Source organism: Mustela erminea, chromosome 4, assembly GCF_009829155.1.
Source record: "Mustela erminea isolate mMusErm1 chromosome 4, mMusErm1.Pri, whole genome shotgun sequence".
Taxonomy (NCBI): Eukaryota; Metazoa; Chordata; class Mammalia; order Carnivora; family Mustelidae; genus Mustela; species Mustela erminea.
The window spans coordinates 144,758,745-144,777,260 of NC_045617.1; the positions used below are offsets into that span (position 1 = coordinate 144,758,745).

The 18,516-nt window shown below is 43.1% G+C and overlaps 1 protein-coding gene across 1 annotated transcript in view; it reads left to right on the plus strand.

Moving 5' to 3' along the window:
* Window positions 1-18,516, plus strand: part of LOC116589225 — a 169,517-nt gene that overhangs the window by 72,618 nt on the left and 78,383 nt on the right. Inside the window, 1 exon segment of the mRNA XM_032341224.1 lies at window positions 15,270-15,321. Coding sequence (XP_032197115.1) covers window positions 15,270-15,321 — 52 coding nt within the window.

Below are 18,516 nucleotides of genomic sequence, written 5' to 3' on the forward strand. Positions count from 1 at the left end.
GCTTGTCCTTTCTCTTTAGTTTCCAAGTACGAAGTGAGATCCTAGAGGCACTTTTTTTTTTTTTTTTTGGACCAGAAAGAATACTATTGGGACAGTTGGTCCAACTTGAAGGCTGACTCAGGGTGATGGGAATATGGGGGTTCTTTGCCTACTGCATCCAGTTTTTCTGCATGTTTGGAATTCTTTCAAAATAAAATGAGAAGTTATTAGTACAGGAATGCATAGCTTTTAGTTTTTACTTTATTGTACAAAAATAAAACATTCTTTCTGGATTCTATTTTTAGTCTCTTTATTTGTATAAGAAACTTACAAGATATGGTCATTACACGGGATTTTTAGTTTTGCATTTTTGTGAAACTGCGTAGAGGAGAATATCGTTTGGTGAAATCGGGACGTACGTGACGTGTGGTATGGTTTGTGGAGCTGTACAAATTAACTCAGACTTGGCTGAGAGACGAGTCAGAACCTTCGAGCGTCCTAGTGTCCATACTGTGAATATCACCATGATGGTGAGGCCTTTTCGATTATGGGGATCACGAATGCGTGTTGTGGAGTCGGACTGGCCTCAGATCTGCCTTTGCTGCTTACCAGATGTGTGACATGAAGCAGATGAACGAGACTGTTTTTTAAATTTCATTGATAAAGTAATTGCTAATAGTACATACGTCATGGAGATTTTGTGAGGACTGTTAATCTTGCTACTGTTTTCACAGTATCTGTACTTTGCATACAGACTAGAGAAGCTCGTTAAAGGGAATTTCATTTGCTGGAAATTTGATCCCTCCTCACACTCCAGTGATACAAAGACAGAAGTGCCATCGATTTTGGACATCATCCCTGGTACTAACCCTTCATGGTGCTTCTCTTACCCTCAAAGCCAGTCCCTACCCTTAAGCACACTTTGGGATTCCTTTACTGCTTTATAAGGGAGAAGGCACACATTTTAAATGTTTAGGTAGAACAGCGGAAATGGAGACAGGATCAAAGCAAACTGTAAAAATAAGACTGGAGAATCAGAATCAAGATCCAAAGAAAAACGTTTACTTTGGCAGAAATACCTAGGAAACCTAATGGCTCCGGGTCTTATTTCGAGTTCATATTGAAACTGAACATGTTTACGTATTTGCAAATGTAAGTAAATTTATGTACCAGAAGGACCTAGCAAACAGGGACTGTCCCTGAAGGGAAGGTGGTGTGCTGCCGGTCCGTGTTGTCCATGAGCTACTCAGCACCCTGCCCCCTGTCCCTGGCCCCTGAGGACTCCCTGCCCCCCAAAGGCTTCTAGTCCAACTCATGACCTCGTGCATATAATATTTAGCACAGAGTATTATGTATTTCTCTTTATACTCTGCTCCTTTGCTGAAAGGATTTGAAAACACCAGCCAAATTGTAGCAAGTGCTGAATTATCCACGATAAACCAGCATTACCAAAGCATAGAATGAAACAAGAATCCAGCTGGAAGAGTGAGCAAGAACACAGATTTTAACCTACACTCAGAGCAATGGGTAATAACGAAGCGACTGATCAGAGGAGGGAAATGCACTGGTAGAGGAAGAGGTGAGGGGCTTTACAGAATGTATGTTTTCTTGTCTCATTGGTATGGAATTACAGAACTATAAGCACATTTGGTCAATTAGTTGAGTCAACTCGGGCATGTGGGAGCTTGAGGAAGTAACTCTACGTGTAACTCATTTGTTGCAGCTCTGTTTAAAAACCCCAGGTTCCCTTCTGCTCACTTGGTCTCTTTTCTATCTATCATGCTGACTGTGGTGTTTTGAATTTGGGAGTCACATTTGTATATTTTGAGAAACATTGGCAATTGGACAGGCATAAGTCCCCTAGAATTGCTCAGGGCTTGTAAACTTTAAGAGTTTTCCATGAGTAGAGCATCTGGACAGATGTCAAGGCATTATGGGTCATGGTTGAGAACCCAGAACCTGGAACTCAGAACCTGGAGCTGGGGCCCCGGGTCCGACTCCTGGTCTGCCCTTGACTGGCCGCTCCATTTTCTTCGTTTGTAACATAGTGTTGAGGTAAGAAACAGATTTTGTTACCTGTGGACACCACTGCATGGGAAGCTTTCTCAAAATGGTTAACTAATATATGTTGGAGTAGAAATCAGACGTTAATACTTTTTGAGGACTCCTATAGCACACCTTTGACCTACAATTCTACTGGTTGGCTTTTGTCTATAAGTAAAATCATTTGGTAGGGTTACTCTACCAAATTCTTATTCTTTTCCCACCGAGATCTAGATCTTGTACACATTACCAGCTGAATCTAGACTTGTACACATTACCAGCTGATTCTAGACTTGTACACATTACCAGCTGATCTAGACTTGTACACATTATCAGCTGATCTAGACTTGTACACATTACCAGCTGATCTAGACTTGTACACATTACCAGCTGATCTAGACTTGTACACATTATCAGCTGATCTAGACTTGTACACATTACCAGCTGATCTAGACTTGTACACATTACTAGCTGATCTAGACTTGTACACATTACCAGCTGAAAGGAAAAAGTGAATTCAGTTCATTTAAAGAGGAATTTCTAGTTACTAAAGCATGGAAACAAATTATGTTTTGAGATTGGGAACACGTCAAATAAAATTCTGATTTCTTAATGTTAAAAATTATGAAAAAAAAATTTTTTTTTTAAGAAAAGATACAACAAATAAGGAGAAATACTTGTTTTCCCTTAAGTTTATGAAAAGGTTCGTAAAGGCCCTCGTTACACGAATTTTCAAAGTCTCTACTGCCTAGTTGTTGAAATAATAACAAAATATGAAGAAACCACAAATGAACGAGGAAGCTAGTTGCCGCAGGAGTTCGAGAGTTGACGGGCTACCTAGGAAAGGCTTAGAAATGATGTAAACAACGATGTAGAAAAGCAACAGGAAGTGAGCCAGGACCCCTCACGCTCCAGCCCGAGGATCCCAGAGGTTTAACAGAGGAGGAAATCCCTCTTGAGACTCCCTGCTCGTTTTGTGTCTAAGTGAATTGTTTTATCGTGTTGAACACACAAGCTGATTTTTTTTTTTTTTTTAAAGCAATTGTGGGAAACTTCCAAGAACTGGCTTATTTTCCAGGCCTCACCTTCTCCTGTTCTCACCCATGTGGTTTTTACCTTCTTTGTTTTACTTCAGACTCCTTGACCTGACCGCTTGCCCATGTCCCTAAGAGGTGTTTTGGACATGAACTCCCTCTGCCCTCTCCCGCACACTTACCCCATGCCCCCCTCTCTGCCTCTGCCGCGAACGGGAGGAGGACCCCCTCATTCCCACTCGTCCGCCCTCTTGCCGTGCTCTCGGGTCACGTCTCCTTCTCTTTATGGACTTTATTCTCGCCGGTTTTCCCTGTCTCTTCTTCCTGGCCCCTCAATCCTGTTACTACCTGCGCCATCTTATTTCTCCCTGAGATAGGATTCATACCCCTAAAAAGGAAATTTTGTATCTTTTAGTAGATTTTCAAAGTCACAAGGCTATCACCACGCTCTAACTCCAGAATATTTTCATCGCCACAAAGAAGCAGCCCATCCCATTGGCGCTTCCTCTCCGTTCCGCTCTCCCCTCGGCCCTCGGAGACCCCTGGTCTGCCTTCCGTCTCTGAATTTCCTTGTTACGGTCTTTCCTTGTTCCTTGTTTCCTATAAATGGCATCCGACCATCTGCGGCCTTTTGTACCTGGCTGTGGTGGCTTTGCATCACGTGTTCAAGGTTGGTTCATACTCACACATTTCTCAGCATATTCCAGTGCTTTCTGGTGACGGACGGATGCTACAGTTTGGACCGTCCCCTGCTTTGGTTCCCCTTCATCAATTGGTGGACATTTGGGTGGTTCTACTCTTTGGCTATTTTGGCGGAAAAGTGCTGCTGTGAATGTTTGTGGACATAGCTTTTCAGTTCTCTTGGATCTAAATCTAAGACTGGAAATTTCCTGGGTGAAGAGAATAGTTTTATGCTGACCATTTTGAAGAATTGTCCATTTTCCCCAGTGGTTGGGCTACTGTCCATTCCCACCGGCGATTGTCTCCTCAGACAATCAAATCCAAAATTTCCTTATCAACACTTGTTATGGACCCTCTTTTTAATTAGCGCCCTCCTGCTGGATGCAGAGTGGTTCTTTATCTCCTGGTTTGTTACAGACGTCATTTTCTCTGGGGGAACTCTCCGGAAGGCCTCCGTGCTTCCCTTCTTTGGATCGTGTTAACCGTTCCTCCTATATCTTTCCATAACACCCTGTGCTTATCCTTGGAACACTCCTCATCACACTGAATTATAATTGTTACCTTTATCTACTCCATTAGAGTGTGAATGTGTTAGGGAGGGTACTAAAATATCATTTCCTGTGTATCTCCTAGGATTAACCCAGTGCCTGACAGTTATTTCGTCTAATCTTTTTGAGGAGAAGGGGGTGGGGTAGGAGATTTGCAGACGACACTTGACAGCATTATTACCTGAGCCCCTGAACGTTAGAAAGGAAATAGGCATTGCTGTTTTTTGTTAGCTGATACTTAGTTGTCTAGGAGAAAAAACAGGACTCTTTAGAGTGTAGGTTTTCTGGGATGTTACATTATTTTCTTTTACTCTCGTACTAATCAATTACAGTCCCTTAATTTTACCCGGAATTTGGAAGGGGAGAACTAGAGGTCACCTTATCATCCCACTGTAATGAGAAAACACATAGGAGAATTTAAAAATCTAAATCAACAAACCATTTTTACTCTGACCTTTTCGGAAAGCATCACTGATTGAGAGCTGTCTGTTGCTTTTTACAAAATACTACCGGTTTCATGTGTAGACTAAAAAAATTCCAAAGGTCCTTGGAAGGCTCCACAGTGCCCTGAGATTTGAGGACCTTCAGAACCAGTGCCTTTTGATGGTGCTTAGTTTCAAGTATCAGGACCCTGAAGTTCATTAACATCAGAGCTGAGCAGATAGAGATCAGTGCAGGGGAACAAAAGCTGGAAGTGGAATTCAACATAATTAAAGACTTTAAAAAAAAAAGTTTGAATTAAAAGGTACATCCCGCTTGAGGTTGACTCATTGTAAATTACAATGCCCCTTGCTTGAGTATGGATTAAAAGGCGTATTTAATTAGTTCTTTTGAGCATTTCTCTTCCAGAAACCTATTTGCTTTCATGATCAATATTTAGATAATTTTGTTTCCGGTTATTATTTATGATCCCATAAGGATTTGTTTCTCGTGTCTTAGGTTTTTCTTAGTTGAAATAAGGTTATTCTTGGAGTAGACAACCCTTCCCTTACTCGATGGTGCTCTCCATGCCCTGGAAACTCTATCCTGCTCCTTTGCTGGGATTTTCGTAGGCTTCTGGAATGAAGAGGAAATGGGGGAGGGACAGAGAGAGAAACAAATGTAAGTTGGACCCAGATCAGTGAGATAGTATCAGATGAGGCCAAAGTGAATCTGGCAGCTGCTCTTCCCATGTTTCCCACTCAGGCGCACACATATTGTTACTTGGAACACCACTTGCATTTCTTTCATACTTCTAAGATTTTTCTTCAGCTTCAGTAACAAACTTTAACTTCAAAGAAGAGCCAGGAATGAAAATTGAGATTTTTTTTTTTTTCTTTGAGCATGCGAGTGTGCTTAGAATGGGCATTTCACTATTAAGGTTTGATTGGTAAATAATCGAGTTGACACCTTTTCAGCATGAAAAGGAGAACCTGGAGGGGGTGAAAGGTGTTTATCTTTGGAGCCCCGTGTATCTGAGTTTGAATTCTCATTTTGCCAAGAATAGTTGCATGACTTCTGCAAATCAGTCCATTTAGTCTAGCTTCCCTCATATGGAAAATGGGTATGTTCAGTTTTACTGCGTACGTATTGTTGCTGTGATGGTAAAAGAATTTAATGGCACGTAGAAGGCATTGAAAAAAAATGGTAGCGGTTTCAAAGTTGCCTTATTCACTGAAGGAGAAAGTGGCTGAATCATTCTTACTTAGAACAAGTAAGTTTTTTTTTTTTTTTAAATCAAGCAATCTTTTAAAATGTCAACTAGGCATTTTATTCCAGTGATGTTTAATTTAGATATGAAGGGTAGTTCCATTCCCCTGGTTTCTTTTTTTGTGTGTTTATTTTATTTTTTTAAAATTTACTTATTTGAGGGAGAGGGAGAGAGCGCACCAGCGTGGGAGGCCAAGCGGAGGGGAAGGGCAGAGGGAGAGGGAAAGGGAGACGGGGGGCTCCGCGCTGCACAGGACCCTGGGGGTATGACCGGAGCCCAAGCAGACACGTAACTGATGGAGCCACCCAGGTGCCCCCATTTCCCTGGTTTCTGTCTGTAAATGTGGAAGACAAAGAAAAACAATGAAAATTGAGAGTGGAAACACATAAACTTGTATAGATGAACTATAACACCATGTGGTAGTTAATATGTATTTAATGGAAGTTTAATAATATCAAATGGAAGTAGGAGGAATCCAAGGTTTAATTTCTTGTGGTATATATGTCCACTATAGATAACTGAGTCTTAGCCTTTGGAAAAAAAAATACATATACAAATATAGTATATAAATATATTTCCAAAAGAAATTTAGATTTATCTCTAGTGTGTATCTTAAATACATACTTATATAGGAAATAGATGTATATAGACATAACTCAAGTATATCTATATATTTTGCAAATACACCATGTATAAATCTATTGATATATTGGCTCTATGTACAGCCAAAGCAAAAAGAGGTGAGATAGCCTTCCAAAACGTTTATTCCCTTTATTTTCAAAAACATTATTTATTTTTAATTATTATTATTTTTTCAAGATTTTATATATTTATTTGACAGAGAGAGTTCACAAATAGGCAGAGAGGCAGGCAGAGAGAGAGGAGGAAGCAGGCTCCCCGCTGAGCAGAGAGCCTGATGTGGGGCTCGATCCCAGGACCCTGGGATCATGACCTGAGCCGAAGGCAGAGGCTTAACCCACTGAGCCACCCAGGTGCCCCTCAAAAACATTTATTGAAATAAATAAAATTTATTGAAAATGATTTTAGGTCACAGGAAGCTGCATGGATGGTAGGATTCCCATGTGTCTTTCACTCAGCGTCCCCAGTGATCATATCTTCAGTAGCCATAGTAAAATCATCAAAACTTGGAAAACTTGGTAACTGACACTGGTAAGTTTACTCTTAGAGAGCTTAACCCATTCTAGTCTTTTTAAATGGAGAAAATTCTTTTCCTAGGTCTCGATGACCTGATCTTCCCTGATGTACACTTTTGAGAGTCCGTACCCTTCATGGAAAGACATTCTGAAGTCAGGGTGCCTTTGGGTAAATCTCGGCTTTGCTGCATATTTCTGTGTGACCTCGAGGACTTTGCTTAGCACCTGTGATCATCTGTTTCTTCTTCCGTGAAAGGGGTTATCATTGACCTGACAGAATTGTTCTGAGGATTAGCCATTGTATATGCAAAGAGCCTTTTGAATAAATGATAGTTTTCAGGATCCTTGTTCTCTTAGGATATTTTCATCAGAATCTGAAGTAGCTGGTTGTTATCTTTAATGTGGCGTGTGTCCTTTGGCACTTGGCGAACACTTACGAGTTGAGGACCAGATACTAGTAAATACCCTGAAACAGCTCTGTGGTTCCTCCATGTCCATCTCTTGGTACTGGACCTGCTCTGGTCTCTTCCCCCTTGCCTGCCCTTCCAGCTCTGCTCTACCTTCGCTCTGCCCTACACACAGAAATCACTCCCTCTCCTCACACGAATTCTCTTTCTCCTCCGGGTCTGTTGTGTTATGTGGAGTATATGGAACCTAGTTATTTTTAGGTTTTTGTTTTGTTTTAATAATGCCTCTTAATTACTTAATTCTGTTTCCTGAGAAGTTGATTATAGCTCTCTGCAGATGCCTCCTTGAAACCCAAGCTCACAGAGCCAGCTCCTGGGTATTCCTGCGCAAAGTGCCCTCCGGGAAGCGTCCTTTCCACAGTTGTGATGGGGGTTAGAGAGTGGAGCTGGCTGTTGGGGAGCGTGTGGAAATAAGCCTCTGTATTCTCCTCGACTTGTCATGGCTTCCAAGGGGAAGCAAAATTCTCTTCTTCATTGTATTTTTTAAAAAATATTTTATTTATTTATTAGAGTGTGAGAGCACAAGCAGGGACAGTGGCAGAGGGAGAGGGAGAAGCAGACTCCCCGCTGAGCAGCGAGCCAGATGCAGGGCTCGATCCTGGGATCCCAGGACCCTGGGATCATGACTTGAGCTGAAGGCAGACGCTTAACCGACGGAGCCACCCAGGTTCCCCTTAATTGTATATATCTGTGCATTTTTGCCTCTTCTAGCGCAGAACTCTCTAGCACTATTTAAACAGCTCAAAATGACTGTTTGCAGTATTGGCCCAATGAAAGGGTTTTCTGGCAAGCCCTTCTGGGGCAAGGAACTCACATTCCCCTGAAAAGAGGATTTTCAGTTGGTTTGGGCCAAAAATTTTTATTTGCTTTTAACTTCTCATTGCGCTGCAACCGGGAGCCGGTGGACTTGTCGGGTCTCTCCTGCATGTCCTTGTCCTCTTAGCCTCTGCCCCCCTGGAGTCTCTGCAGCCTCCTCCCCTTCCCAGGTTTCTCTTTTATTTTCTTGGTCCCCAGGACTTCTACCCTTTCCATGCGCCGACTTGAGATTTCCAAGAGGGGGCCCCTATTTTCTTATATCTCCATATTATTCAAATGTGTTTAAGGACGGTTTAAAAACGTTCCTTTCTGTTTTCAAGTATCCCTTTATGCTTCAGCAAGTGGCATATCATTTCCTGCTTTAGTTCTGGCCTCGGGCCAGCGAGCCAGGGCTGAGGCAGGGGTGAAAAGTTCACTCTCCGGAAGTGCCCTGTGGGTCTGACTCACGTGACCGGGAGCAGCCCCAGACTCCCAGGAATTCCCTGTGGATGTGAGTCTGGGAGAAGGCAGCCGGGGGGGGGGGGGGGGGGTGGGGGGTGGGGGGGGGGTGGGGGGGGGTGGGGGGGTGGGGGGGGTGGTTTGCTCCATTCTGCTTTCTGTGTTTGGATTTTTAAGGAATGCACGGCCCCTTTCTTCCAGGGGTTCTCTCTAATGCTCTTATTAGCATCTAGAGCGATGGTGTCTTAAAATTGAAAGTTGTAAGAAAAAGTACGTTTTTAGAAACTTAGGGTGGCTCAGTGGGTTAAAGCCTCTGCCTTCAGCTCAGGTCATGATCCCAGGGTCCTGGGATCGAGCCCCACATCAGGCTCTCTGCTCAGCGGGGAGCCTGCTTCCTCCTCTCCCTCTGCCTGCCTCTCTGCCTGCTTGTGATCTCTATCAAATAAATAAATAAAATCTTAAAAAGAAAAATCGAAAGTTGTCATCCACTGGTAGGTTATGCAGTCAATCCAGTAGATAGACATCAGTATTAAAAATAGGTAGCAATATCAACAGTAGGCGTGACACGTAATAATATGTGATTTTCTTCAACGTGTGTTTGATACAGGTAGACACATGTAAACGTGCATTCTCATAGGGGCCCCACTTGGGTGTGTCTGCGGGCATGCTGGCGTGGGACGGTTCCCTCCATCCCCCGTTCTGTTCTTCCCAGAAGCTAATTTCCAAAGTGTAGGTAGGTACTTGCCAACGAACGTGTTCTTACAAAATACATATGGTTTCATATTTTGAACTTACCGTGCCTATGTTTTAATTTATGCAAATGTGTTACATATCCTGTTTTCTTATTTCTCTACCTGGCATGGTCCGAAGGTGCATGAACATTGCTACGTGTGCCTCTAGCTCACTGAGTCCAAGTGGTCATTGGATGCTACTGTGCCCGGTGCCTGGTGTACGGTTATAGTCTCCCCTAGTGATGGACACCTGCACTGTCTCCATCTTATCGAACGACGATCAGGGCTGCTGTGAAAAGCCTCAGACATGCCCCCCCCCCCCCCCCGGAAACTACCAAGGGGCTTTTATTTATTTGGGATCCAGATGGATAGTGGAATTGCTTGACCTTAGGGTGTGTAGTGTCTGTGTGTGTAACGCTCAGATATCCTTAACAGTATAGTTTTACCAGGTTCTCTGAGTCTCTCCAGATTGATTCCCCATCCATACTCCCACTTCCCCCAGCGGTATGACTGTTTATATACCCACAATTCCCACTAATGATTAGCATCAAGTTTTCTTTCTTTCTTTTCTCTCTCTTTTTTTTTAAATTTTTAAACGTTTTATTTGAGAGAGAGAGAGAAAGAGTGAATACAAGCAGGGGGAGGGGCAGGCAGAGGAAGAAACAGGCTCCCCGCTGAGTAAGGAGCCTGATGCGGGACTTGATCTCAGAATGCTGGGCTAAAGACGTGAGCCCAAGGCAGACGCTTAACTGACTGAGCCACCTAGGTGTCCCGCCTGTCCTTATTCTGTGACCTTTGTCCATCGTGTTCTTTTAGTGAATCAAAATCTTTAATGTTAATTCATCAAGATTCGAGTTTGGGGGCTCCTCCGTGAAATAAATGAATCCCTACCCTGCTGTCATAACGTTTATGTTATCTGTTATATTTGATAGTTTAATCTTTCACGTTTAGGTCTTAACCCATCTGGAATTTATACACATACACACACACACCCCATCTCTCTCTCTCTCTCTATGTATGGTAGGAATCCCGTTTTTTTTTAATAAGGTGATTCTGTCTCCATGGTATCACGTTTGTGCTCCATTGGTTTCTTCCTTTTTAACCACACTCGCACTGCTGCATTATTGTAGCTCCCTAGAGTATCTGTGTGTAAGTTCCCCTTACTGCTCTTCTTTTTCAGGGTGGACTTTGGTATCCTTGAAGCTTTATCGTATAAAATTTGAGAGTTTATTAGTGTCTTCAAAATACAACTGAAGGTCTCATTTGGGATGTACTGAATTTATAACTTAAAGCAGGAAAACCAACATTATTTTTTTTTAAAGATTTTATTTATTTATTGGGCAGAGAAATCACAAGTAGGCAGAGCAGTAGGCAGAGAGAGAGGGCAGAAGCAGGCTCCCCGCTGAGCAGAGAGCCCGATGTGGGGCTCGATCCCAGGACCCTGAGACCATGACCTGAGCTGAAGGCAGAGGCTTAGCCCACTGAGCCACCCAGGCGCCCCAAGAAAACCCAACATAATTTTAGTCAGTTCCATCTAAGACCTTTAACTGTGTTTCTGTTCTATCATCTGACCGTTTTACAGTTCAAATTACTCTCCACAGATACCAGTGTATTCTTGTTAACACTGGGAGCATATAGAAGATGAAGGCAAATCATACAAATAAGGCATGAAATGATTCTGAAATAATTGTATAAATTGTGGGCTTAGCAGTTGTTTAGGTAGTAACATCCTTTGACCGTGGAATAGTCATATAAGAAGAAATCTTCAGGATAATCTCAGGTACCCCAACATTGTATAAGTAAAACCAATTCCCAGGGTGGTCAACGGACTCACTCAAGAGTCCAGTACAGAGTTGAGATCATCTCAAAAAAGGTTTTCTATTCCCTAGTCCACGCCTTTTGCCAAAAACAGTGCCCATAATGGCTATATACTTCTGATATCTTGGTGTTTTGTTTTTTTCCTAGACTTATGATTTGCTTAGGCTTCAGAAGAAATGGGCTTTCTTTGTTACTGGAGTTCACAGAAAGAATGATTCACTTGCCAATGCCCTGTGATGGGGGGTTGTGGGGGGAGCCTTCTGAGCAGCACATTGTTTTCTTATTAATAATGGTGCAAGTTGGCATTGGGGTCGTTTCCAACAGTCATTTCCTTGCATTCCAGTGGTGGTTGATAGAGACTTTAAAAGATATACAGTGGTCCTCGCACAAAATAATGGTCACATAGTAGCATGTTAATGAACGGCTAGACTGCTGAACTTGGCTGCTCACGCTAGAGCAGGAGAGAGGGGTCTGTCCTCACTGCTGTGGTAGCCCCTCTGCCAAAGCCAAATGGGAGTTCAGGGTCCAGCTTGGGTTCAGGGGTGGGACGTTACTCATTAGTGACATGCACTTTCTCCCTCTCCCCATGTGCACGTTGAAACTTCGGTTTTGCTCTCTTGAACCCATCTGATTTCTCCCAAGTAAGCTGGTCTGGGGACAGCAATGAGGGCTCTTCCTTGTTTCAGACGGACAGCAGAGCTCATGAGGGAGTAATTCCAGACTCATTCCTTCTGTTTTAATGACATCAATTGAAGAATCTTACGTCAAAACCCTCATGATTTCATAGTATTTTAACTTGGCGCATTTGAATCGGAATAACATGTTGTTTTGGTCGGAGTTTGGGTAGTAGGGCCATCGGTTTCAACAAAAGTAGGTGTGGGGGAGTGTGTGTGTGTGTGTGTTTGTGTGAGGGTGTGTGAGTGTGTAGCTATTCCTGTTTGTGGGTGGCAGAGGGAACCCTTGAATGTTTCCTGAAGGTTGCAGAGCTGTGTATCTGCTCTTGTAGCCAGTCTAGACACCCTTGTCCCACCAGAGACCATAGTGATGTTGGGCGCCCATGCGGCCGAGTGATCCCAGAGTTGTGTCTTCAGGATCCGACTTTCTCCAGTGTTCAGTGTATTCCCACTCACCCATCAGGGCTTCTTAACCCGGCTGTTCCCTGCCTACCTAGCCCCCATCAGCTGAACACGTTCTAGAAGGTCACTGCTCATGGTCTTGGGCTGACTTCCAGGACTCCACAGTGTCAGCTGCATTCTCCTGGGTTTGCCAGCTCGTCGGTCCCCATGGCATGTCACCAAGTCCTCACCACTACTAGGTCGTGTCTCCTGTGTGCGTCCCTTGTTCCTGCTCCTTGCCCTTCTCACGCATGCCTGCTACCCTGGGTTTCCACTCACTGTCTCTTTAGCAAACTCCATTGCAGGCTCCTCCTGGTCAGTAGCTTTCCCTGGACTCTGGTTTTGGATGTGACCATGATTTACCTGTTCTGCTGGACAGCTTCCTTAACTTTAAGTTAAGTTTTTCATCTCCAGCGTGTGAATGGCAAGAACTTGAACTGTTAGGAAGACTGTGGAGATAATGACCGTAGGGTACCAAACACAGGGCTTGCCACGTGCGATGACTGTCTCTTGTGTTGCCGTCCTTTATTTCATTTAAGGGTGATTTCTTTCTCCTTGGTGATGGTGCCCAATGTTCCTGTCGTCTTCAGATTAGATTTCACCGTCCCTGATTGTCCCCAGTCCAGAGGGCCCTCACGGGCCCCCTCCATCCCTGTCCAGCCCTTCGCCTAGAGATTTGAATGTCTCTGACATCATCTTGAATTGATTCCTCTAGATTTTGCTCTCTGTCCTTTTTCTCACTTGGGCCCCGGAGGGCCAGCCCTATAAAGGCGGAGGCTGCATCTGTCCGCTTTGCTGCAACAGCCCAGAATGACCGAGGGAGACTTAGAGGTCTTTTCAAGGCTGACGAGTTGTTGGAACTCAGCCTGCCCAGGCGGGCACCAAGCCCTTAGGCTGTGCAGAATATGCAGCAGCTGCCTGGAGAGCAAGCAGTGTGTGCAAGAATCTTCTGAAGACGGAGATGCAGCCACGTAGAGCCTGAGAATCTATCTCCATAGGCTTTTGTGTTTTATACCTGGAAGAATCACCCTAGGGGTACTCATTACAAGGAAGGACCTGAGTAGCTCCATGAAATTAGGTTTTTTCTTTTTTGTTGGAACAAAGAGACCTTCTTAAAGTACTTTCTTATGGCCACTCCATTCCTAGCTTTCAGTTTTCCTTCAGCCTTGCCCCAGATCCTGCCCAGCCTTCGAGCTGCCCTGTCCATCGCCAGGACTGTAGTCCTTATTTACTGTCCTGCTGCAGGCCATGTGACTCTGCTTTTAGGAACCCCAGATGCAACCTTGCTAAAGGCTTGGCTGCCTCCCAGCACATGCCCATCCCTGGTCTCCTTCCTCTGCTTCTTTGTAACCCAAAAAAGGCCTGCCCCTCTGCCATCATTGGCCTCCCCACGCGATGGGTAAATAATAAGGACCTGCTTTATGCACTGAAGGCAGAGTTCCCAGCTGACTTCCAGTGTTCTAGACCAGAGTAGCAAGGAGCACCCTGACCCCGTCCATCATGTAGGTGACACCTGGTCCCCACATCACCTCTGTCCTCACCCTACCTTCCTGCTTCCCCACCACTGAATCTCCGTGTTTTCTCACTGTGTCTGGACTGTTCTACTGCTAAGAAAAGTTGTTTAGGATAAGCTTGGGCTACTCAGCCTGACGTTCAAGGTTTACCCAGGCTGGACCCCACTTGGTTGCCAGCCATGATTCCTACGTGACTCCCTGGCCAAGTGGTACCCAGGCACGAGATGTGTTTGCACTCCAGGGCTTGACTTCGGCCACACTCCGGACCTGCCTGAATCTCTCCCTGCTTCAGACTGACGCTGAGCCTCCGTGCCTAACTCAGGTCCTGGTGGCTTCAGGAAATGTCTCCAGTTCTTCCAGTGAACACGTAACCCACCCTCCCCTTGAACTTCTTCTCCTTTCCTGCTACCCCTACATTTGGGTGCTTTCTGCTGTATGTAGCACCACTCACCTCACTCTGAGTACGCTGGGCCTCCCCTCTTGACTCGAATGCCCCTTGAAGGAAGGAAGATAGTTTTCTTCATTCTCTGAAATGTTGTCAGGAGAGTCACTGTTCTGTCATTGCTGAATATGGCTATAATGCCTGCCCTTTCAGTGCATCCTGTCTTTCACATATTGTGCTGTATGGTTTACACGTGCTAGCTCCTTTAATCTTCCAATTATCCCGTGACATAAAACACGTATTTTACAAGAGAAAACTGCAGTTCATCTCATCCAGCTCAGAGTTTGGGGGAGTTGAGCTTCAAAGGTCCATCCGGTTCTAAACCCTTTGTTCTTTCCGCTGTGAAAAGGATCCACTGTGATCCTTTTCTGTGATGGTGGATCACAGTGGTATGTGTGATGGTGGATCCACTGTGATGGTGGATCACAGTGGTATGTGTTTGAAATTTGGGAATAAATAGCAGAAAAGGAGGGTGATATTTCCATTATGATCTGAAGACCATGGAAGACTGTGGAGCCTGTTCCCAAAGACAAGGAATAGTAAAGATGGAGGAAGATGGGGAAGACTCCGTGTGTGTTGAGGAGACCAAAATCCACCAGGTTCTTCTTCAAGTCACCCTGATTTTCATTCCTGCTTCTCCATCTGGGCAGCCTATCCACTTGAATCAGGCCATGGGAAATCGATCATGGATAACATCTCAAGTGTATCTTAGCCAGTGGTTTTTAAGATTTCCTTATACTTTTTTACTAGATATGTTTACAAGTTAGATAACTTGGTTTTCGGCTTTTTTTTCTTCTAGGCTTTCTCGGGAGTCAGCTTATTGAGTGGAAGGAACACGAGCTCTCCAGTGAGTAAGTGTTTTAGATTTATATTTAATATAAGAGGAAAGGGATGTACGTTTAACTTCTAACATCCAGCAGGTTACAGATCCTTCTATATTCTTTTTTTGGAGGGGGTGGTATACATTCTTCCATGGGTTCATCCAAATGATTGACTCAGGCCATTTACTTACATCCTCAGAAAAACCTCTCTAAGTGTAGTGGTAGTCCACTGTTAGTACTCATTTTTTCTTATGTACCCATGATCATTTGCTATAAGTTAATTATCATCACTTAAGAAGTTGTAATCGGCACTAAGATCACAGAAGCACGGAGCTCTAAGTAAATCTCAGTATCAACTTCCGATGCACAGTTCCAGGACAAAAAGAGCACATGCATAGACTTTCTCAGAAATTTGGGGCAGTTTACCCTCTTGGGGTCTAGGTTCCAACAAACAAAATTAGAGGGTAAGACTCGATGGTCTTTAAGGTTTCCTCAACTTGAAATCATTCAGAATCTATGGTTTATTTTTTGTCCATTTCTCGCCTCATTGATTTGTCTTCCAAAAGTTAACCTAATGTCTGGCTTATCTGGGAAATAGAAACAGCAGGTTTATGAGAATTGCAAGACTGTTAGGTGAAGTGGTTATTTCCTTCACTCTCTTTTAAAATTAGCAGTGTCTTGGACAGTAGGGAACGAACAGGATGCATCGAAAGGACCACTTATCCAATGAGATAAAGAAGTTAGGAAACCCAAAACACAAAAACCTGGGTAGGATTTTTAGCACTTTACTTGTCCAGACATGGCCAAGAATGAGTCAGAACTGGGGTGATAGGGGGACCGGGGTGGCTCAGTGGGTTAAGCCTCTGCCCTTGGCTTAGGTTGTGATCTCAGGGTCCTGAGATCAAGCCCCACATCGGGCTCCCTGCTCTGCGGGGAGCCTGCCTCTCTGTCTGGTTGTGATATCTCTCTCTCTCTCTCTCTTTCTCTGTCAAATGAATAAAAATAAAATCTTAAAAAAATAAAATAAAAAAGAACTGGGATGGTAACTGTCCCAGTGTTTCTGTAACTTGAAATAGCCAAAGACAGTCTTAGTACACTATGATTTAGAGAGTATACATTTATTGTTGGCTCTCTCTCTGCAGGACATCCTCTGGGGATTGACTTAAGTGAGTATTATCCCCATTTTTCAGATAAGAAAACTGAAGTTTAAGAGAGGTACCTGTCCTACAGTCCCATACCGTGGTGGAGCCGCCATCCAGTTGTGTCTGTATCTGACCATGATCGTTGGTTGTTTCCCCTGCGCTTGTTTCTGTCAACACCAGAATAGTCTGCCATCACGATGTCTTATTTATAGGTTCAGGATCCCGCACTGTCTGTCTGTAGTTTGGTAGCCGGGTAGAGCGTGTATGCTGTAACTCACTACCAGATCTTTTCTGGTGTTATGACTTAATTAAATGTTGAATAATAACGAAGGCACACTTCTGTAAGAAGTGTGAAAACACTGTTTACACCTGACAAAATCAACTCCCTGTTATGTCTATCAAGGTACAAGAATGCAAATTGTGAGGTATTAGACAAAGAGTTTTTCTGTCTTCCCATTCTTAAAATTAGGGACAAATAATACTGATAGAATCGGATGAAATTTTTTTTTCAATTGTAAATATTGAAAATACCTCCTGAAATACTCGTGTTTCTGATTCCATTTTTAATTCATTGTCTTTATTTTTGGATACTAACCCTGTGTGAAGAAAAATACTATAATTTATAAAAAATGACACAATATTTAAAAAAAATATATATGTGTATATACGTATTACACACACACACACACACTTTTTTTTCCCCCAGATTGGTGACCCCTAGTAGTTTCTAACTTGGTTCCTAAGGTATCTGCTTCAGATGTGGGGAGACCATTGCATGTTTGGTTTGTTGAAATTGTAATTCAGTTGCAAAATTTTTCTAGACTGTTGGATTGCGGTTCCAATGATTTCTTTTTTCCCTACTGATTGAATCTTTTAGAACTGTACTGTCCAGTACGATAGTTACTGTCCAATAAAATAAAATCCGTTAGTATAAAGTGAAACAAAAAATTTAGTTCCTCAGTTGCAATAACCACATTTCAAATGCTTAATAGACAGATAATGCTTAGGGAGTACCAGGCTAGAAAGTGTGGATGTCGAGCATCGCTAGAATCCCAGAAAGTTTTGTTGGACAGTGATAATCAAGGGTCATGTTAATGATTTTTAAAAGACTGTTTTTGATGATACTAAAAATCAAGACTATTTTTAAGAGCAGTTTAAGATTCTTGGTAAAATTGAGCAGAAGGTACAGAGATTTCCCATATAGCCCCCCACCCCGACCCCCACACAGGCATAGATTACCCCATTGTCAACCTCTCCCACCAGAGTAGTACACTGGTTGCAATTGATGAACCTCCATTGACACATCATTGTCATCCAGAATCCATAGATTCTGTCATTGCTCCTTGATGCTTGGTGGTGTATCTCTAAAGAGTTTGTACAAAGCTGTAATGATAGGTATCTACCATTATGATATATAGAGTGTTTTCACTGCCCTAAAACACCTCTGCGTTCTACCTATTCATCCCTCGCCAGTCCCAGCAACCTCTAATCTTTTACTGGCGTCATAGTTTTTTCTTTTCCAGAATATGGTATAGTTGGTATTATACACTATGTAACATTTTCAGATTGGCTTCTTTCTCTTGGTAACACGTGCTTAAGTCGCCTCCATGTATTTTCATGGCTTGATCCCTCCTTTTTGTCTATTTTTTTCAAAGCACTGTATAATGGTCCATCCATTGTCTGAATGTGCCATTTTTTTTTTTTTTTTTTTTTTTTTTGGTGTTTGTTTTGTTTTTTGGTTTGTTTTTCGTTTTTAATCCATTCACCTATTGAAAGACATTGGTTGCTTCCATGTTTTGGCAATTAAGAACAAAGTTGCCATGAACATCTGTATGCAGGCTTTTATGTGGTTAAATGTATTCAGATCCTTTGAGTAAATACCAAGGAGCATGATGGCTGTATTGTATGGTAAGGGAATCTTATTATTATTCTTCTAAGCCATGAATGGAACCTTCATGTTGTTCCACATCCTTGCCAGCATTTGGTGTTCCAGATTTTGGCTGTTTTAATAGATGTGTAGTATCTCATTGCTTTAATTTGCATTTCCTATTGACATATGTAGATCATCTATTCGTATGTTTAT